Source organism: Hypomesus nipponensis, chromosome 10 (assembly GCF_054491055.1).
Source record: "Hypomesus nipponensis isolate SF chromosome 10, ASM5449105v1, whole genome shotgun sequence".
Taxonomy (NCBI): domain Eukaryota; kingdom Metazoa; phylum Chordata; class Actinopteri; order Osmeriformes; family Osmeridae; genus Hypomesus; species Hypomesus nipponensis.
The window spans coordinates 15,186,163-15,201,249 of record NC_140370.1 but is presented as its reverse complement, the minus strand read 5'-3'; the positions used below and the strand labels follow the sequence as shown (position 1 = coordinate 15,201,249).

General features: G+C 44.8%; 1 protein-coding gene across 1 annotated transcript in view; it reads left to right on the top strand.

Moving 5' to 3' along the window:
* Window positions 1–13,683, top strand: part of efr3a (EFR3 homolog A (S. cerevisiae)) — a 66,200-nt gene extending 52,517 nt beyond the window's left edge. Inside the window, exons 14-24 of the mRNA XM_084707857.1 lie at window positions 263–435; window positions 1,647–1,722; window positions 3,938–4,099; window positions 4,818–4,949; window positions 5,267–5,334; window positions 7,520–7,647; window positions 9,799–9,884; window positions 10,591–10,639; window positions 10,991–11,094; window positions 11,896–11,945; window positions 12,304–13,683. Of these exons, the coding sequence (XP_084563983.1) occupies window positions 263–435; window positions 1,647–1,722; window positions 3,938–4,099; window positions 4,818–4,949; window positions 5,267–5,334; window positions 7,520–7,647; window positions 9,799–9,884; window positions 10,591–10,639; window positions 10,991–11,094; window positions 11,896–11,945; window positions 12,304–12,409 (1,134 nt within the window). The 3' untranslated portion in view covers window positions 12,410–13,683. The remainder of the gene's footprint in view (window positions 1–262; window positions 436–1,646; window positions 1,723–3,937; window positions 4,100–4,817; window positions 4,950–5,266; window positions 5,335–7,519; window positions 7,648–9,798; window positions 9,885–10,590; window positions 10,640–10,990; window positions 11,095–11,895; window positions 11,946–12,303) is intronic.
* The last annotated feature ends 1,404 nt before the right edge of the window (window positions 13,684–15,087 follow it).

Sequence of the window (15,087 nt, the reverse complement as noted above, 5' to 3'; positions counted from 1 at the left end):
GAGTCACAGTCTCCAGACAGAGTCACAGTCTCCAGACAGACTCAGTCTCCAGACAGAGTCACAGTCTCCAGACAGTCACAGTCTCCAGACAGACTCACAGTCTCCAGACAGAGTCACAGTCTCCAGACAGAGTCACAGTCTCCAGACAGAGTCACAGTCTCCAGACAGAGTCACAGTCACCACACTGAGGGCTGCTCCAGTGAGGCGGGGTAATGAACTCATTAGCCCTGAACTTTCCCACCTCTCGTGTGTGTTACCTCAGGTGACCTCTGGTTTCAAGTCCAAGACCATGGCGGCCGCCCTCCCCCCTCCCTTCCTGGATCCCCTCTTCTCCATCTCCCTGATGGAGGACAGCGAACTACGCCAGCTGGTGCTCGAGATCCTGCACAACATCATCGATCGCCACGACAACCGTGCCAAGCTGAGGGGCATCAGGTAACAGCTGGTGGCTGGCCGCCCTCTGCCACCGCGGAGAGAAGGGGTCACGGTGGCTTCTCCAATCCCCCACCTCCATCCTCTCCCTCACCTCCATCATCATCCTCACCTCCCCCACCTCCATCCTCTCCCTCACCTCCATCTTCATCCTCACCTCCCCCACCTCCATCCACTCCCTCACCTCCATCATCATCCTCACCTTCCCCACCTCCATCCTCTCCCTCACCTCCATCTTCATCCTCACCTCCCCCAACTCCATCCTCTTCCTCACCTCCATCTTCATCCTCACCTCCCCCAACTCCATCCTCTCCCTCACCTCCATCTTCATCCTCACCTCCCCCACCTCCATCCACTCCCTCAACTCCATCTTCATCCTCACCTCCCCCACCTCCATCCACTCCCTCACCTCCATCATCATCCTCACCTCCCCCACCCCCATCCTCTCCCTCACCTCCATCTTCATCCTCACCTCCCCCAACTCCATCCTCTCCCTCACCTCCATCTTCATCCTCACCTCCCCCAACTCCATCCACTCCCTCACCTCCATCATCATCCTCACCTCCCCCACCTCCATCCTGTCCCTCACCTCCATCCTCACCTCCCTCACCCTCATCTCTATCCTCACCTCCCTCACCTCCATCCTCATCTTCATCCTCACCTCCCTCACCCTCACCACCATCCTCACCTCCTTCACCCCACCTTCATCCTCACCTCGCTCACCCTCACCTCCCTCACCCTCACCTCTATCCTCACCCTCACCTCCATCCTCACCTCTATCCTCACCTCCCTCACCCTCACCTCCCTCACCCCACCTTCATCCTCACCTCCCTCACCCTCACCTCCCTCACCCTCACCTCCCTCACCCTCACATCTATCCTCACCTCCCTCACCCTCACCTCCGTCACCCTCACCTCCATCCTCACCTCTATCCTCACCTCCCTCACCCTCACCTCTATCCTCACCTCCCTCACCCTCACCTCCATCCTCACCTTTATCCTCACCTCCCTCACCCTCACCTCTATCCTCACCTCCCTCACCCTCACCTCCATCCTCACCTCCCTCACCCTCGCCTCCATCCTCACCTCTATCCTCACCTGCCTCACCCTCACCTCTATCCTCACCTCCCTCACCCTCACCTCCATCCTCACCTCCCTCACCCTCACCTCCCTCACACATCCCTCTCTCTCTCCTGTGTTCTGTGTCCTGGTCAGGATCATTCCTAACGTGGCGGCCCTGAAGATCAAGAGGGAGAAGATATCCAAACAAGACGTTGGCTTCATGAAAAAGGTATGTTTAGTGCAATTTAATGAGCCCTTCATTGGGAATGCCCCAGAAGCAGTCTATGGCCCGAAGTTTGAGTGTCAAATGTATCCCTTAACTAAACCATTAACACAGCTCAGATACAGTAGATTTAACAAGAATTATATGGCATGGCATCTTGAGTAAGAAGGTGAAAATTTTAAAGCAGAAATACTGTAGGAAGCACAGACACAAAAAGTGGAAATGTTGGCTTAGATTCAGGAATATTTCACATTTTCTGTCGGCACTGAAGTAGACAGCACTGAAATCTCTCTTCCTCGTCTCCATGGTGATAACTTTAAGATTAGCAGAGAGATGGATATTAGAGAGATGACATCTCCCTCCCTCCCACCTCCACGCCCCTCGCCCATACACACTAACCCCCAAAACAGCAGGCAGTTCACTCTACCAGAGATCATTCCAGCAATGCTCATAGGCATTTACCTAATCACACACACTATTGAAGAGAAAACACTTTAAATGCAGGGATTGTCATAGTGTTTGGGAACAGTTTGTGACTACACTGGAATGCATTTGCAAGTATGCAGAGGCATGTGTGAGTTCGGTTTTATGTCTATATTTACCTCTGTGCGACTATGCAAATGAGGCACAGTACAAATGACTGTTTTCACACACACACAGGAAAAGGTCGATTTGCCATTCACTCTGCATTGTAATCACAGACACACATGGCTCAATCTATGTGCATGTGATTATCTGTAATGGAATGCATATTTTAATCCTGTTTGTGAGTGAATATGAATTAGCATTGTTGACTGTACACAACCTGTACACACAAAGATACTATAGTCATTCTAATGTTGGCCTTTAGTTTGCCACAGACAAGGCCGTTTTAACCGAGTGGCAGTTCCAATCCACGCCTCCCCCGTAGACTTGGTATTCTAACAGTGCATACCATTTAGTCTACAATTTACCCCCGTCAAGCCTCACAAAGGGCATACATTTCCTTTGTCAGAATACGCGCTGCTGTTTAGCATAATGCGCTAACATTTACCAACATCCCTGTTTGGCCTACCATGGACAAAGCATAGCCCGGCTAGCGAATACACCTAGCCACTTAGCATTCATGCTATCTCAGACGCTGTCATGGATAATTAATGGAGTGTAATTGCGTTCATTACAAGTGAAAGGAATTCATCAGCATGTGGAATACCTTCACTTTTCATTAGCCTAATGATTAGGCACCCCATCAAATGTTTTGACTGCGGGACAAAGGTAATTGTGACGAGCGCGTCCCTCGTTGTCGTTTGCGATGAGCTCGTTTGAAATGCTCAGTTCCTAACGGACTACCAGGGGCTATCAGTTTCGAGTTTAGCCTGAAGGCTGCTGGGTATTTTCAGGTTATTCAGACCTTAAAGGTTTAACCTTTTCACTGCATATCCAAAGTCACTTTCGTTCAGCCAGTGTATGCAAAGTGTAGTCTAATCTTAGAGAGAGAGAGAGAGAGGGGGGGGGGGGATTATAATAATTAGAGACTTTTCTCCTGGAGCACAATGGCGTTCATAAACCAGTTCATTTGGTTCAAGTTGAGACATTAAAGGCGACAGGGTTCTTTAATTTTGCATAGGTCTGTGTATTTAGCCCCTGGTTAGGTTGTACAAGTATAAGAACCAGTTATTTTCATCAGTATGAATACAGGTGTTCTGTTGCTAGGTAGGCTATAGCTGTTCGGTGGATCTAGGTACAGTTCTCCTCTCGACTTGTGATGTTGTACGTCCTGTCTTTTTTTAATCCCAGATATCTGGCTTTAGATCTAGACTCCAGCTATATATAAACACCTGTCTAGACATGGATGTCTCCCTCTTTCTTCATATGCTCTCTTTCTCACTTTCTCTCTGCCTGTCAATTTCTCTTCTCTCTTCTCTCACTCTTCTGCTCGCACTCACCTTATGTGGGCTCTGTTTTTTGTCACCGAAGAAGAGATAGAGGCAGGTCCCCCCCATTTATTATGGATCGTTTTAGTCTTGTTCTTTGTATAATATTTTAACACTCTGTTCATCTATCCTCCCCTTCCTCTCTTTGTGTTTCCCTCCCTCCCTCTCCCCCTCTCTCTCCCTCCCTCTCCCCCTCTCCCTCCCTCCCTCTCCCCCTCTCTCTCCCTCTCTCTCTCTCCCTCTCTCCCTCCCCCCCCTCTCTCTCCCTCCCTCCCTCCCTCCCCCTCTCCCTGTCTTCTCTCCTCCAGCACGGCCAGCAGCTCTACCGTCACATCTACTTGGGTTGCAAGGAGGAAGACAACGGCCACAAGAGCTTTGAGCTGCTCTTCACGGCTTTGGCCTTGTTGACCATCGAGCTGGCTAACGAGGAGGTGGTGGTGGACCTAATTCGTCTGGCCATCGCTCTGCAGGTACCTCACACGCCTGTCCTGGACTCCACCCACAGCTGGAAAGCTTCTTTGTGTGCGAGTGCATGCGTGTGTGTTGACAACATGCGGATACACAGTGAGAATCCAGCTCTTTAATGGCATTAGATGATTCCAACCACATGCAGGTACAATAACATCCTCTCCCGGACTTGGAGCGGAAAGATCACTGTTGTGAGACACACACACACGCGTTTGTGCCTACCATGCTGAGAGCCTATCCACTTTAAATGTCAGTGGACTGGATTGAGAATAGTTAAGCAATCACAAACACACACACAAACACTTTCTGTCTGCCACATGCATACAGATACGCACGCACACACACACACACACTTGAGCTACCCCGAACCACATAATCCTGCAGGATTTACCATTTCTTTATCCAGGCAAGGGGCTTTGCAGATTGGGAACATTGCTGGAGGTGTGAGAGGTCATGGGGAGGAATGTTTAGCATTTCGTTACAGGAGAAATTCCCACCAGGGGTGTGTGGTTATTGACTTGGGATGAAAATCAGCGCGAACATGCTCGCAATCACAGTATTTTTGCACCATGACAGAATGTAAATCAGAGACTTGAATCTTCTATACAGATCATCTTAATTTGCTGTACTTATGTTTACGGAACGTATAAACAAGCCTTGCTACTAAAAAGCCTCCCTTTGACAAAATGGCTCACTGTTCCTTGCTAACGATTGTTTCAGGACATGTCGCTGGCCAATGAGGAGAGCATGCCCATGTTCATCCGGTGTGGCATCATGGCTCTGGTGGCAGCCTACCTTAACTTCCTCAGCCAGATGATCGCCAACCCGCCCTTCTGTCAGCACGTCAGCAAGGTACGTGTCTGAATCTCCCCGTGTACGTCACGGCACCTGACCTAGCAGCTCTCAGCGCATAGCACGCCAGGTGCTATCAGATACACGCCTGCTTGTTTGAATGGTGTTTGTTTTTACAAACGTATGTTTGTGTCTCTCTTTATATCTCTCACCCTTTCCCCCTCTCCCTGTCTTTTGTTCTTTCCCCCCCTTCCACCTACTCTCTATGCCCCGCCCCCTCCTCCACCTACTCTCTATGCCCCGCCCCCTCCTCCATCTACTCTCTATGCCCCGCCCCCTCATCCACCTACTTTCTATGCCCCGCCCCCTTCCCTCAGGTCATTGAGTTGAGAAACCTGGAGGCTCCTTACCTGCTCCCCGAGCACATCTTCAGAGAGAAGTGTCCGTAAGTGTCCTCATCCACTCCCAGCATATCTGCTAGCAGCCTCAAGAGCCTCTGGCCCCACCCACCATGTTGGCCCCGCCCACCGTGTTGGCCCCGCCCACCGTGTTGGCCCCGCCCACTGTGTTGGCCCCGCCCACCGTGGTGTTCAAGCCCTGATCCTGGTTTGCGTCTGCGGCCTCAATCCTTCAGATCGGATTCATGTGTCCTTGATGGGGGTTATGGCTCATAGTGTAGAGGTAGCGATGAATGCAGCGATCCTGAACAGATGGCAAGGCCCCTAGGTCAAACATGACCTTGTAGTTTGTGTATTTAGTAATTTAGACATGTCAGAGAAATCGTACTCATGCCATACATGAGTATCCATCATTATACTTTGGAACAACAACGCGTTTCAATATATATATATTTTTTTTTACAAACCTATCCCTTAATAGAGTAGATGAATATTCCACCAGGCTTTGGCGTTACTCTACTCTTGGCAATGACAGCACCTCCTCTGGTTCTTCCAGATGGCAGCGAGTCATCAACAGCACCTGGTGCCTTTGCCCTTGTCACTGAGGGTGTCAGATGAACCATATTAACTTTGAGTTCTGGTTTGGACCGTCTTTTCAAACCATGACTCACCCTGTGTGTACCCTCAGAAGGGGCCTTTCCCCGAAGTTTAACTCCATAATTTGATTCAGTTGAATGGCCAAGTAAGTGATGGAGGATTTTGGAGAGCCAAGGGTATCAAAACCAGCTTCGCCGTCCGCAGCTTGTTAATGAATGTTTGCCAGATGCAAATTGTGGCTGGTTCTGGCCTAACAAAGATTTTGGATCCCCTATGAAAATGGTTCTCAGTCGCCAACTGGAGTAAATATGTAAACCTGAATGTTGATTTTTGAGTCTTTGAGAGAGTTTTATTCTGCTTTGCTCTGTAAATTGGTTTAGAATAGTTTCAAGAGAGATTTTGCAACCCCCTTTGGTCCTATTCTAAGCCTTCTATTTCTGACACAGTATCATAGACCTCTAAACAGTTGTATCTTCTCAATAAAAGATTTGAGAAGGATTTTCCACAAACCAATACACCAGACTACCAAGGGAGTTTAATTTTGCGGAATTATTATTTTCAGGAATAAGACAAAAAACAACAATGCTAACAAGCTGACAGCTTAATGCCAAAGGCAAAATCAGGACAGATTTTACATCATAAATCTTAATCTGCAAAAGTCCTTATATCTCTGTCTATTTCTATGTCTGGGGATTATTCACAGCTCAGCCTCTGAAACGGGGTCTGACAGAAGATGAATGTTGTCACCACACGATCTGATGACATTAAGAGTAAACCCCCTAAACTCACTCCCCACCCAAAGCCACACCTCTCACTCTGTGCTGATAGACAAGTGGATTTTCTGGATATCAATTAGATTCTTAGGCGAGAGAGGCTTTTGTCTGCATCCTTTTGTTTCTTTTTTTTTTTTTCTCAAACTTTCCATTTAACCAGTTTATTCCCCGGAGATTAAGTATGTTGAACAAGAGAATACATGCCAGGAGAGAGTAGTCAGTGGGGTTTCATTCCTTAGACTCGTTCCAAGCTCCTTGCAGTACAATAATCAAAAGTTTTGATTTAACAGCTAACAATGAACAATAAGACTTTGGATGTGCTCTCTAACTGCCAGTGTTATTACTGCTGGAAATTTACATAGACTTAACAGTCCATAGTAATCACTGAAGGATGACATAAAGAAATCATTTTTCATGCGATATTTGTGTTTCTACAGGAGGCTTAACAGCTGCATTTTCAAATCCTACTTTGGAATGAACTAAAGTCTGTTCAGTACTCCAACCTCTTACAGTACCTGCTATCTATTGTATGCGAAAACCTCAGTGGAACATTGCAATTAACCACAGCTCTCTGGGTCCGGATGTCGAGGCGTGGTGTCAGTTGGGATTCTGGGCAGAGAGCTGTCGCGAGCTGAACCATACCGCCAAGCGTCTGCACTGATGAAAGAACGTTTAAAAAGAACTTTCTCCTGCCTGAACCCACAACGTATCTAAAAAAAAGTTACAAATATAAAGTCCTCTAACTTTGAAACTGACAAATCACTGGATCTTTGGAGTTACAACATATCATTTTTTAAATTGTATTTGTCTGTGACTGAGATCACGTCGACCTCATGTGCCCCCCCTCGGACCTCCTCCCCAGGCTTCCAGGCTCCCTGGAGAAGGAGGAGCGAGCGCTGTATTTCCAGACGGCTGACCTGGCTGAGTGTCTGGTCGGACCGGGCTACAACGTGGAGCGCATCATCATCCCGTATGTGCCTCAGGTCACAGGTGAGCACAGAAACAGCAAAACTAAAAACAACTAAATTGCCCCCAAAAGCTTTCATGAATCCCAAGTCGACTTCTGGCTTCTAGAATTTACTACTTGAGTGTTAAACCTTTATTTTCATCAGATAATTGTCCAACTTCCCAGAACTTTACAGAACTAGTGCTTGGGTTAAAATGTGGATATCAATAATGGGTTCCAGGGATAGTCTTAAATGGTCGGGAAGTTGCCTTATTGCCTGCCAGTTTATTGGGTATAAAACATTTCTAAACTTGACTGACTGAGCAATCGTCTTGGTGTTTGTCCTCCACGCTGGCCAATGGCATCAGTTTTGTACACAGTCGGAAAGATCCTTAACAGGTGCAGACAGACTTCAAGAGGTACAGCCATTAAAACCAAGTAGAGGACCTCAGTTACAGACGCTGTCCTTTCAGCATCATGGTTCTCCACAAGGGGTATGTGGGTGTTGCAAGTTTGGCTTGTGTCTGCCACTGATTGCAGTGGTAGTTCTCGAGGAAGAAATTCAAATTAACTTCTGGGACGAAGGCGTCCTCAATGATTTGAGAATCAAATTCAACCTGATAGCCGATGACACAGTGCACACCCAGTGCCATGGATGGAGAATTCTTATCTGTAGCTAGCCAACCCATGTAGCATCACAGCCCTCAGTTGACCTTTGACCCTGCACAGCTGGAGGTTCTGACTTCCTGTTTATGTCCACAGTACATCCTGGGCTTTAGAAACCTTATAGTAGCTTTGTACATGATCTTCAGTGCCAATTATTAGTCCTTTAAACTTCTGCTGAGTAATGATTTGCAACTGTGTTGCCTTCATTTGGATGTGGTTCACGGTGAGTACAAGTCTCAGGTGTTTGTAGAAAAGGAACTGTCCGTGCTGTGGTTGGTATATTACATGTTGTGTTTAGACAACTGATGTAAACAGTAGCTCCTTGTGCATCATGGCCAGTCTATTTAGTACGTGATTGGAATTGACCTGATTACAGAACATGAATATTTAATTATGTATTTCAGTTCTTATCTATTAATTAAGGGGAAGCAAACATTATACTCATTCACTTTAATATGTTGGCATGGATTTGTAGGCATCAATTTAGTTAGGGGGAAGTCTTGTCTGCTAACATGTACAGTTGGTTCTTATTGAGGCATTTTTGAAGCGGTGTGAGTTTCTCAAGGCTCAGGTCATTCCCGCAAAAGAAAAGAAAACTTTGTACGAACAAAGCATCCTCCGAAACAACATATTCCGCTGCTTTCTACAGGGTTTACACATACATACACGTATAATTCGATATGAAACAAATTTTCAGCACAGAGTTTCCAGAGCTGTCCTCTCTAAGTGTCAGCCAATCAAATTCCAGATTGTGAAAAGCAGTAATCCACCACCGGGCAGAACTCCCTGGCGTTCCCTGTGTTGACTGAGTTCCATGCTCCCGCAGAGCCGAAGCCAGGCCCCACCAGGTGGTGAAGGGGAGGGTTTTGGACCCAGGCTCTCGTCTCTGGCTTCCTGCTGGGCACATTTACACAGACCGCAGGGATGTTAACACCTACATGTTCTGGGTGCTTATAGAGTTGTTGTTTTTTTACGGTGGTGGGGGTTAGGTTTTCGTCACCAACGGTGTTGGAGTCCAGGGTTCTGTCGGCATAGATCCAGTCCTGTTTCATAAGATTATTCTATGTTGGTTGGATCAGTTTGTTAGGCTGTGATAGAGATTGGCAAAAAAAGTATGTTCTTCGATATTTGAAAGTAGATATCTGCGTCATTAGGCAATTAACGATGCAAGTTAGCACGCATGCATAACCACAGCTTCCGTCTTATGTCTATAATTGTACAGTCTCATTAGCATATTTTCTGCACTGATTTGTCATACCTGTTTAAAGTTTGTTAGAGGAAAACATGGTAAGAGTCATAGTGACTCACTATAAAACTTGCCGCGAGCATAAGCAGGTGTTCTCTAGAGAAAGTTGTTATGACAGTCGTTTAATCCAACGTTGTCATGGTACCTAAGTTTTACACAGACAACAGTCAAGTTTTCAAGCATGATATTCATGAGGTATTTTTGGGGACTTTGTGTTAGAAATTGTTCTGTCCCATATTGGTATGCATCTGTGTACTCTTCTGACATACTTTCCTCTGAACAGATGAAGACCGCCTCAGCAGGAGAAAGAGTTTCGTTGACACCATATCTCTACAAGTGGACATCCTCTCCAACAGTCTTCCAGACAAGGTGTGTATGAACAGGAAGTCATTTGAGATTGATATCCGCAAAGTGTGATTTTAGAGATTGGTGCAAGGATATTGGATTTCTAATATTTTGAAATGGAAAGTAGGTCCCTGATATGAAAGGCTTGAGGGAATGGATGTCTTTGAAGCTGGAATATTGGTTAAAAAGGTCCCTGTATTAGGGTACTGTACAACAATCTAGCAATATACCCACATTAAATCATTTAACATGGTAGGCTCATTTTGTGTCTTTCCTCTCATGACATTAACATGCCCTGCAGCATTTCTCTTTACCCTCTAGATGTATCAGAGCACACAGAAGCAAGAACCCTTGATTCATACACATGAACCCCTTTCTTAAGGCTGAATAAGAAATGAGCCCATCTATATTTGCTCAAGGGGAAGTGCTGTAATTTGCTGTCATAGCCTCAAGCTCCAACAGAGACAGCTTTCCGTGTCAATCTGTCACCTCCGATGAAATCTTCATCTGACAGTTTCTCACTAAATGCACATTTCCAGCTAAAATAATTGAAATTAAATGAAACCTGGTGAAGGGGGGTGGAATACACACAGAGCTATGATATTTTTATTTCAGGGACTGTCAACTATATTTATGCACACACACATTAACAGTATTTGACATTGCCAGAGGTTGTTTCACTTGGATGAACATTTCTTGAATGTTTGCCATCTTGTTTTTCTTCCAACAGTCTGAATTGGCTGAGGAGATTACCTTTGAGACCTTGAAGAAAGCCATTGGTGAGTTGGTGAAACCTAATAGCTTAAACTGTTAAACTTTTAATTGACTTGTATATGATATAATATACTTGTAATGTATAATTAAAGATGCACTGTATCACTTGCAAAATTACATTGCTTAAAAAGAATAATGGAATTGACAGTGTTTTGAAACTGTAAAATAACTGTCCAAAATAGTTTTAAGATGCCCTAAAGTGAATTAAACAAATAAAGCAATTTTCCTTCATTTTGGCAATCATCATCAAGTTTTCCTTTAGTTTTCTTTAAAAAGGGGTCACAACTAAACTTTTGTTAAATCTTTATTGGATAAAATGACTGCAAAGTGGTGATTTGTGGATCCTGTCGTTCTAGACACCACAGGGTTAGAGGAGCAGGAGAAGGAGAAGAGACGCCAGGTGATGGAGAAGTTCCAGAAGGCTCCGTTTGAGGAGATTGCCGCTCACTGCGAGTCCAAGGTAAACACTGGAGACGTTTGGTTTCATAGACCGGTGGTTCCCAACCCTGGTCCTCGGGGCTCCCTGCCCTGCATGTTTTAGATGTTTCCATGCTCCAACAACCCTGATTCCAATGAATGGTCGTTAGCAGGTTTCTGCATAACTAGATAACGTCCATTCATTGGAATCAGGCGTGTTGGAGCAGGGAAACATCTAAAACAGAGGTCCTCAACCCTGGTCGTCAGGGACCCCCTGTCCTGCATGTTTTATATGTTGCCCTGCTCCAATACACCTGATTCAAATGAATGGTTGTTACCAGGGTTCTGCTGAGCTAGATAACGACCCACTCATTTGAATCAGGTGTGTTGGAGCAGGGAAACATCTAAAACATGCAGGACAGGGGGTCCCTGAGGACCAGGGTTGAAGACCTCTGATCTAAAAAATGCATTACGGGTGTACCAAGCTTGGGAAACACTGCCTGAGACTATAACATCTACACATGGATCTATCTAAAAGACATGTTCATTCATGTGAATCACCATTTTCTGTTAAGGTTCCACGAAAAGTGTGATTGAACAGATAACACAGGGACAGAATGTACTGGATTATTAAAGATTGTAAATCAACTGAGTTGGGTTTTCACTAGAGCTTGAAAATGTCAGCCCCCAACGATGTTGTCCTCCAACAGGGTTTTTCATTGAAAATCAACAAGGCCCCCAAGTAGATACTCTTGTATGAATAACAATGTTTTCCTATAGATGTTGTCTTACATTTTTAAGTACCTTTCGCAATTGAAGTGCCTTTGCAATTCTCTGTCCACAGGCCAATATGTTGCACGACAGGCTGGCTCAAATCTTTGAGCTCACAATTAGGTAATTTCATTTTCCTAAATGTTTTATTGCGCCGTCATCTATAGTGCATATTATTCAATAAAGCTGCGTTTATTTCGGGGTTTTTTTCTTTCTCATAAACACATCTGGTTTCCTCATCAACCCCTCCTTTCTCTGGTTGCTCTCTCCTGATCCTCCATATTTCACTTGCTGTTTATGTGAGTCAGATGGCTGAGCGGTTAGGGAATAGGGCTAGTAATCAGAAGGTTGCTGGTTCGATTCCCGGCCGTGCCAAATGACGTTGCTACTTGCCACGGGGGAATGTCCCTGTACTTGGACTCTGGATAAGAGCGTCTGCTAAATGAAGAAATGTGTTTCCTTCTTGCCTCTTCTTCCCCAGGCCTCCCCCCAGTCCTTCAGGTGTGGTGTCCATCTCTGCCGGCCACACCCAGAACCAGTCTGTCCCCGTGTACGAGATGAAGTTCCCAGACTTGTGTGTCTACTAGAGCAAAACAACGCCTCACATTTCAACCTCTCAACCACCTTATATTCCCTAAAAGGAATTACTCCCTATCTCTTTAAAACAACCAGACTAGTAAGAGTATTGTCTACTACCACAGTTGTTCCAAACTGTGTAACTGAACCACTAATGTGACCGTTTTTTCATAACTCCCTAACAGGCTGGACCACCTCACATAGCGATCAATTAGCTGCTTTGCATTGGCTAATTAACAGAAATCTATTTTAGCCACTGGGCAAAAAATCACGATTATTATATTATTGATGTTAGCAGAGCAGGTTAGCCTTTCCAATAAGACGGATGTCTAAGACACTTCTAGAGCACTTATTTCAACCCAGGATGTTCTAAAAACCCTGGTCAAATCCAGACCAAAGGACAGAAAACCACACAAACCGTGAGCTAAAAAAAGAAACCCTTAACCAGAGGCCAGAGGTACTGTTAGCTCCACGAGTCAGCAAGAAACCCTTCATCTGGCACTTGAGGAAAAATCCAGTTGGAGATGAAAGAAAATGGTCATGATCTAATTAGATGGTATTTGTAACATTCCTCAAAATATATTTCTGTGTTATTCTGTTTGATGACTGTCACTGTGGACAACGGGGGGGATAAGTAGTATGGAACTGCAATCATGTGGTTTGGGAAAAAAAATTATCATTTCAAGTACTTGATGGTTTACTGGTTTAGCTTCGAGTTCAACTCCAGTTCATATGTTGTGCAGTTTATGTGTGTTTTTTCCACCAGATTACCTTCTCTGCCTGTCTGTCTTAGAGCACTTTTGTGGTTCGGCACAATGCTAATAGCTTTGAGTCCTACTTCTCCTGTCGGAAGTTTGTTCCACACGGCACTGTAGAATAGCTCCATTAGAATTCAGTCTTTTTGAAAGCTGCTTAAAAATGTTTTTGTTTTTTTTTCCAAGCATGACTCCTCATACTTAGAACAATGACTAGAACATTGACCTGTCAAGCATTGTGCATGATAGCAGTGTGAAGTGTTAATGAAGCAGAGCTTTCATTCTGTACATTTTTACACTGCACTGTTACCACTGCTTTCAAGCCATGTCAGTCCAGTTTGAACTCAGCACACCTTACAGCAGGACAAAGTAGAATCAAATAGAGTATTGTATTCATGCCTTCATCCCACTCCAATATTCTAGACGTCGAAAACCAGCATGAACCATTAAGCACAACACAATCGTATGGAGACAGCAACATATTTGCATCGTTTATTCTACAGTATATTCTTGTAAGAGATATTAACGAGAGGTGCTGGGTGGGGGGGGGGGGGTTAAAATATGAACAGATTATACTTCACAGGCACGCACATCTTACATTTGTAACTCCAGTATTTTGCTGTATCTGCACTTTGATGTCATCAGATTTGTACTTATCATAATAAGTAATATGCTTATTGCTGTTGGCCAGAGTGTAATTTGTAGACAATGTGAGCAGTTGAGTCTAATTGTTGCTTTAGGCTTCAAAGCTCTAGCTTCCTGTGAAATATTTTGTGATTTTGTCTGTTGGAATGTAATTTGGAATATTTTGGGAAAAAACATGCGCAATATTGAGGCTTTGTAGACCACATTAACAACTCACAGCAACAGCAAAGATACATTTTTACTAGCACTGTTTGCCATCTAGAGTACCAAAACACTTCCATCGCCAAAGAAATCCACCTCCACGTTTTATAACACAACCTAAAAGGCTCATCTTCCGGAGGATAGTTTCTGTCGGATTGCAAGCAGCGTTGACACACCACTGAGCAATTTAATAACACAGATATGAATCTATGTTTACGGCGTTGAATGTGGGTTGGTGTTAGCTGGCTCTTCCGGGCCCTGCCTTCAGTTTGCTGGCTGGTTCATGCAGCCTTGTGCCGTGTGTTAAGACTCAGCCGTTTAATGTTGTCAAAGATGGTTACAGACTTGCTCTCTCCCTGATGAACAAAGCAAATCGGTTCGACCAAGCACGGAGGGCTGAGGCATGGTTTAGTGTACTATGTATTGTGTGCGTGTGTGTGTGTGTTCCCAGTAATGCCATTAGGGGCAGTTTATTCTGGAAAACCTCACAACACCAGGCCAGGAAGCGTGTATGTGTTATTTTGTAGATGGTTACAGTAAAGGGTTTGGAATCGAGTGAAGGTTCTGGAATGTTGTCCGATGGCTCTTTGTTATTATTATGGGATGGCGATTAACTCTGGGGAATTTATGTATTTTCAAGGTGGTATTGGGATGTTTGAGGTTGATCAGAAGGGCAGGTTTGTTACCCTGGTGATGATGGCGACTGGTAAGAGTTCAGTCTGACAGTGTCTGTGAGCAGTAGTAAAGGAGAGCTGTAGAGTCTGACTTAACCGAAATCTGGATAGTGTCATCTCGTAAGAAAGGACTGGTGTTATTAACGACAGGGACTTCAATACTGGACTGGGCCTGGATAGGCCATCTTACACCAGACCACAATTGATCAAAACAATGAAAAATCCATCCAACTCCATTTTAATGTTAAGGTGATTTTGTTAATTTAATTCATATTATTTGATCTTATATAGAAAACCACTCAGTACACTTAATCTAAATTCATATTGAATGTGTGTTCTACGTGCAATATCTACATTGTTTTGGTCAGATCATAGAATTTAAAATGTGTTTGATTATGGGATGTCTTACCTTAG